At 44.7% G+C, this 7,108-nt stretch overlaps 1 protein-coding gene across 1 annotated transcript in view; it reads right to left on the bottom strand.

The window, feature by feature from the left end:
- Positions 1-212: 212 nt before the first annotated feature.
- Faxc (failed axon connections homolog, metaxin like GST domain containing) overlaps positions 213-7,108 on the bottom strand; it is a 66,774-nt gene continuing 59,878 nt past the window's right edge. Inside the window, exon 6 of the mRNA XM_021222235.2 lies at positions 213-6,572. Coding sequence (XP_021077894.1) covers positions 6,283-6,572 — 290 coding nt within the window. The 3' untranslated portion in view covers positions 213-6,282. The remainder of the gene's footprint in view (positions 6,573-7,108) is intronic.

Below are 7,108 nucleotides of genomic sequence, written 5' to 3'. Positions count from 1 at the left end.
ATTAACACCTGAATTGTCATTTAATCTCATGCAGGTCCTTTGGTAGAACCTGTTTACAGTTGGCATGACCAGCTCATGAAGCTTACTACTGAGGCAAAATCACTTTGACAGGAGTCACAGAAACATGTCATTCCTGCTGAGGCAGAGACCTGCCAAACATTTCAATGTTCCCTTCGGTCATTTTATTGCAAAAAAAAAAAAAAAAAAAAAAAAAGTCAAATATAATTAAAAATTAAAATCTAGCCACTGGGCTTGGTTAATAAACCGAAAGTGATCTCTCAGAAGGGGTAGGAGTGAAGGAAATATGAAAGACCACTTCCATCCTGAACAACTGTAAAGGATTAACTCCACAAATTGAAGAGCGTTCCTCTATTTAGCCCTGAAACAAACAGCTTAATTTACAAGCTAAATCCGTTTGGGATTTTTGTTTTTTTTTTTTTGTTTTTTTTTTTTGAGATCAGAGGATGGCTTAAGTGCTAAATAAAGAAAAATTAAAATATTACTGGCAAATGAAGTGTACATTAATATAGAGCTGCAGGATAAAAGCAAATAAATAACTATAAATGCTTGCTAACAGAGGGTGGGAGAGTAATTACTCAGTTAGCAAAACTACTTTCTGTAAAACGAACTGCTCATGATAAATGTATATGTCTATTATTCGGCAGTCAATAGATTGTCTTAAGATAGCTAGAGCTGTAATGAGGGACAGTCATGTTTTTAGGTGCTTGGAAGCAATGATGGAATTAACTGTGCACAGAACGGATTCCAAAGCACCGTACCAGGACTAGGTGGGAGACCATTCATGACTTATTTGTTTCATTATTTCAAAGACTCCTTCTGTGCCCACAAATAAGATATTTTGGAGCCACGATTCCCCTGAAACCAGAGCTTCATGGTTGCCATGGTCTAGCAAGATGCCTTTTGGAAACTCTGGGTCTACGGAAGGTCTCTGCTCCTGCAAAAGCCAGAATGGCCAAGGTGACACTGTCCATTGGCTGTAAAAGAGTTGAGTCCTTTTCCCTTAAGCCACATTCACTACCTCCCATAACTGTACTCTGACGGGCAAGGTATTCACTGGCTCCAGCAACCACTTCTTCAGGACTTGAGGTCGTCTCCAGAGTCACAGACTGAAAACCTACGCCCCAGGGAAGGAACTAAAATGAGCAAAGTGTCCTACATGTGTTTGTCCTGCCCATAGCATTAGAAAGCATTCTATAGGCAAGGGAACTCCAGTCATACCCACCCTCTGAGGGTTCCTGTGTAGGCTGCAGGTTCATTCAAGTCACTAGAAGCTCTATATAAAGGTAAAGCACATCAGAGTAGCAAGCAGTTGATCTTTGGCCCTGCTAAAGGTGGACTGGCAGAGCTCAGCTTTCAAAGTGGGAAATATAGTCGTAGGTCTACTCAAACAGTACTGTACTCTCAGAAAGGATTCTAGGTTAGTCATGAGCACTAAAGATAACTTAGTTCTGATTGGGGGTGGGGGTTGGTTTTTTTTAATGGAAATAAACTGAGCTGATGATCCCTACCAACATAATGCATTACCATTTTATTGAAAATACAACCAGCAATTGATCCATGAGAAAAAAAATGAACACAGGAAAACTTGTTGCGTAGATGTTATTCCATAAGGAAAACAAACAAACAAATAACAACAAAAGAAAAAGACCCAACCACTTCTTTCCCACCTTCAGTCCCAAAACAGCTGCTTACCCACTCAGAGGTGGTAGGTTTCAGGGCAGAAATCACGTGTCCTTAGTCCTGAACTCATTTTGCTCCATCAGCTTTGGAAGTGGTCAAAATAAATAACAATAACGGCAACAGGAAACTATATTGCTTTCAAAACTGTAAATCCAGAGCTAGAGGGATGGCTGAGTGGTTCAGAGCATTTGCTGCTCAATAGTGGGGGCCAGAATTCAAATCCTAGCACCCAGGTCCCACAAACATCTGTCTCTCCAGCTGGGCAGGATCCAATTCCCCATACTAGAGTGTACATCCTCAAAGGTACATGCATCCACAAAGACATGTTCACACAACATAAAAATAAAAATCCCAAATCTGTATGAACAAAGGTATTTTCTTAAACAATGTGAGGCAGCTGTTCTTTCTCCCCTTCTCCATCGAACAGCACTTACTCAGTGTAGATAACAATAGACATCACTCTTCTCACTGCTCATTCCAATTCTGTCCTCCCTGGATGTGTAAACGACCAGAACAACACCAACAGCTTGTTAGAACAAGACTTCTTCATCTGAGCTCTGTGGAGCCCCTAAGGAATCAAAGAGCAATTCCACTTTCCAAATCTTTAAATTTATATGTAAAATCTCAGATATTTGCATATATGCACTTTTCTGGGAATTGAGCCTAGGTCCCTCCCAAGATTATCAGTGAAATACACAATGAAAACCCATTACTTCCTAGATGTGGCCCACTTTCTGAGCATACTTTTCCCATCTAGCCTTCAGGGAAGAAAGGATAAGTGTTTTGTTTTTAGAGGAAAGGGGGATGATAATAAGTTGAGAATTCTTCAAGCGGAACTGATGAAGTTGGGCCTTAAGAGATGGGTGATTGGGGCCGGAGGGTAGGGCATTTCAGCAGAGGGACTGTCATGACCCAAAGCACAGAGGTGGAATATGGGAGGCATGTATAGGTAGTAATAAATGCATCTGCTACACGAGAGGTTGTGTGGAGAGTCCTGGGAGACAAATGGGGAAAGTGAGAATATCAAACCCTAAGAAGGAAGCCCATACCTGAGCCAATAAATACCCCCTAGAGACCAAAAGTTTTCCAAAGTTTAATTCCAGGGGGATGTGTGAGGTGGATGTGGAAAAACTCTGGGCATGGAAAGGTTATCACAGAGATCTAAACAAAAGAGGATGCTCTGAAGTCAGAATGTCATGTCTGCTCTGTCAGCTAACTCTATTCCTAGTGTGCATCCCAGGGTCAGACAGAGGGTAGATGCTCAACACATACTGAGTGAGTGGATGAATGAGTGAACAGAAGTTATTATAAAGATAATAAAAGACAGAGAGAGGGGGGAGTGTTGGTAATGTGTAATTCCACCTTGTTATTATTTAGTGTCTAGCAGTGTGGTACATAGGATAGAAACTGAGGAAAGGTCTCCTGAGTTGGTCTGAACCAGTCTAGTGAGATGTGGGAGGTGAGGGATTATAGGAACCCAGTAGTCAGAGTGAGGCTGGGCTGTGCCAGTACTGAAACATGGATCGATAAGGGAACCAAGCCAAGGTGGTGTGATAGCAAGAGCTCTCCAGGGCTGGGGAAAAGACTTCAGCTGTGGGTCTATTTACATTCATGGTATATGACAGAGACAGAGATGACCTCGGTGGGGGGGGGGCTTTCTTATAAGGGGCTACTCAATTTGCAAAAGTATAAGTGACACCTCTGTGTACACAGGAAGATGTACTTGGCCTGCACTGCAATAGAGACTCGAGTCCCAACTGTTCTGAGTCTAACCGATGACTTCATTGCCCTGGCCTTGGCTGTGTCTGTGGTCACAGCTGATTATAGAACGGCAAAGTGGTAAGAGCTGGCAACACAGTCTACTTCTGCGTAAATGTGTCTTGCCCTTTTAACCGTTGTGATGGATCCAAAGCATATAACCACTGCTCATTGATACTAACTATGGAGTGGGAAGGGGACATCTGAGAAGGTTGGTTTCTATAATAAAGGGGTAAAAGTCACATGTGGCCCCTGGGATTTCTGTCCAATCAAAAGCATCTACTTATGTAAGAGACTGTGCTTCCTTCAGTTACTTGGGGGGGGGGGGGGCGTGACTTGAGCAAATGAGTAAATTGTTCCCAAATTTCTCATCGTTTTCCTTATAAGGCGCATCAAACTGGACAGGACTTCAAATCTGAGCAGTGCATGAATAAGTGAAGGCCTCCCACAAAGACCCACATGGCTGTAATTTTTCTTGGTCATTTTGTTTCAATAACCCATATGGCGGGTGGATACAGGGGTATAGTCTCAGGTTCTATTCAAATCTGTACCCAGTTCTAAGCTGTCCAAGTACCCATGACCCCAGTTGGCAATGCCTGTTCATCACCCCCCCCCCTCTAAGGGTACCGGAGTCAAATGAGTTGCCCTACAACTTCACAACAAACATTGTCTATCTAAGGAGGTTCCCTCCAAGTAATGCATAAGAGAGCAGATATTCATCCACACACTCATACTGAAAACATCCTTACAGGGAACAGCATCACTTGGTAAGAATAGGTTGCTTATCTGCAAAGTGCCGGGCATTTCTTCCCAGTGAGAGAGGCAAGCAAGCAAGAGCGCAGAGTCAGGTCCACAGCCCTACTCTCCATGCCCTGTTCAAGAGGTTCCCTAGTCACACAGATCTGCCACCAGGTGCTCAGAACCCCGTGAGACGCCCAAATGACACTGACACCCAAGCACGCCTACTCATGCACACTTTCTCTCCTCTCTCGCACTCCTCATCAAACTGGCCCTTCTAATAAGGAATGGTTTTAATCCAAAATATTCATAGCTAAGTTTTCTACAGGTAAGAATTTCTAACTTAGGAGTTCAACATTATTCCCATTTCCGTATGCCCTATGGCTACCTAAGTGGCAAACATCTTCAAAACCCTTCCTCTTTGACAAAGGATAAAGATTTCCATGGAACAGCTACATTAAAAGGAGTTTACTTTTCTAGCTAAGTACATTAATTTCTCAGAAACTTCCATCTTCAAAGGGCCTCTCCAACCCTATGTGAAGTAATCCTTACCCCATTGGGTCAGAAGCAAAGCCATTGGTGTGCAGTTAAGTCTTATAGCCCAGATCCACAGCCATCACACAGAACCCTTGTCCCGCGATTGCCTGTGAAATAAACTAAGCTATCCAATGCTGTCTTCAGAGACAAATACAAATATAGGAAAATCCCACCAGTTCGGAACAGGGAGAGGGGTGATGGGAAGGGATGTGTGGTCATGAAACATTAGGATTTGGTGTCAGTGATCTCATGCTGTCACCCAACAACAGGGGGGACACCTGGCAAAGAAACTGCAGAGGACTCAGACACAAAGAACACCTCCATGCTTCTCTTTCCAGTGCATTTCCATCTTCAAAAACAAAACAAAACAAAACAAAAAAAAAACTCTACAACAGTTGACAAGCTCCTGCTTACCCTCCTTTATCTCTGCTAACCTGCCAAGGTCCTAAGCTTTATCTTCTCCACATCAATAGACACAGGTAAGTTAGCACTTGGCGAGGGGTGGCAAAGCCACATTCCGATGCACCCGGCAAAGAAAGAGATGCTGTTCTGTAAAGCACAGGTCTGAGGACCATGCGTAGCTGCTGCTGATTTGCCAAGTTCCATCCAAAGTTCCTCCAGCAAAGTCACAAGGAGAAATGGCAGAGTCCTAAATTGGTTTTGTGTGTGTTTCATCTGCACAGCCTTGGCAAGTGACGACTGTGCTTGTTGCCCAAGTATGAAAGTCCTTTGCCCTCCGACCCTAACATTTATGAAGCACAATGAAGAAGAAAATAGGTTCGTGTTGCACCACTTCCCGGAGGTTTAAAGCATCACACTAATGCTGCCACGTGAGTCCCCACAACAACCCTGTGAGGTAGGTAGGTGGAGAGTATTGTAACCCCCGCCATACAGGTGGGAGAAATGAGGCACACAATAGTTAAAGGACCTGCCCTGAATCACACAGCTAGTCACCGGCAGGGTTGAGAATGAACTCGTGTTGCGTAGCACCCCCACTCAGCGCTGCACACGTAACAGCCATCCAATGAATATTGGTGGACTTCACTTCACTTCTGTCTCAACATACAAGTACACACACACAACCGTACAACAGCAGCCAAGGGACATGAGAGCTCCTATGTCTTTTCTGATGGTATTTATCATTACTTAAAACCCCAGTCGATGAAAGATGGTCAAGAATCCATCTGAGAGCCAAGTCCTCTGTTGAAAAGGATCAATAGAACACCCAGTTGACAACCCACTCGTGTACCTGCCCTCCCACACAATATTGGTTTTCTAATGAAAACAAAAATGGATTTCAGGTACCATGCTGATATTTGTTTTGTCTGTTTTAGACGGAGCCATCTGAATGGTTCTGTGTCTTTGTTTGTACAAAAAAGAAAAAAAAGAAAAAGAAAAAGAAATAAGGCGGCTTATAGTCCAGTTAGCATGTTAAAACTGGCCCAGGCTTGAAGATCTCCTCCCAGCTCAGATGGATTTCTATCTGGGAAATCAGACCAACCCCAGGGAGTGGTGGCTCCTGAGGACGAGGCTTTCCGCGATGGGGCATTATTTGCACTGTTCGTGGTCTGTGTAGTCATCCATCTCCACATCAGAGTCAAAGAGAGAGTGTCCGGTGAAATCCGTGTCCGGGGTCCTGGAGTAACTGTTCTCAGCCCCCTCGTCCTCAAAGGTCTCTGTCCTTGAGTAAAAGCTAAAATCCAGCATGGGTGTGTGAGTCTTGCTGCCCTCGCTGCTCTCCTCAGACTCATAGATGGTGTTGTCGTCGTCATGGTGCCACTCGGGCCAGAATTTCCTCCTGATCCTCTCGCAGTACATGGCCAGGTTGATCAGCTCGCCTGCAGCATGGCAGAGAGGCAAGAGTTAGGACTCAATCACAACGACCTAACAGTGCTGTGGTCAAAACGTCTGTGCTCCTCATCCCCAGGAATCCGAGTGTTATGAGCCAAACTCCCAAGGAGATGTCGTTGGGAGGTGGTAAGGATGAGATGAGCCCTCATGACTGGGATTAAAACCTCAGGAGTGATGGAGCAGGAGAAGTCAAGGACGTCACAAGAAGATCTACGGAGTCAACTAACCTCGGCCCACGGGGACTTGCTCACATAGACTAAACCGCCAACCAAAAAGCATGCATGGTCTGACCTAGGCCCCCTACACATAAGTAGCAGATACGCAGTTTGGTCTTCATGTGGGTCCCCTAATAATTGGATTGAGCTGTCTCTATCTCTGTTGTCTGCCTTTGGGTCCCCTTGCCCTAGCTGGGCTGCCTTGTTTGGCCTCGCTAGGCAAGGATTTGCTTAGTCTTGCTGCAACTTGGTGTGCCAGGGTGGGTTGGTACCCATGGGGGGGTGGCTCCCCCTTCTCTGAGGAGAAG

This window comes from Mus pahari, chromosome 22 (genome assembly GCF_900095145.1).
Source record: "Mus pahari chromosome 22, PAHARI_EIJ_v1.1, whole genome shotgun sequence".
In the NCBI taxonomy this organism is placed as follows: Eukaryota; Metazoa; Chordata; class Mammalia; order Rodentia; family Muridae; genus Mus; species Mus pahari.
The sequence above is the reverse complement of the archived record's forward strand: the minus strand, read 5'-3'. Positions and strand labels throughout refer to the sequence as shown.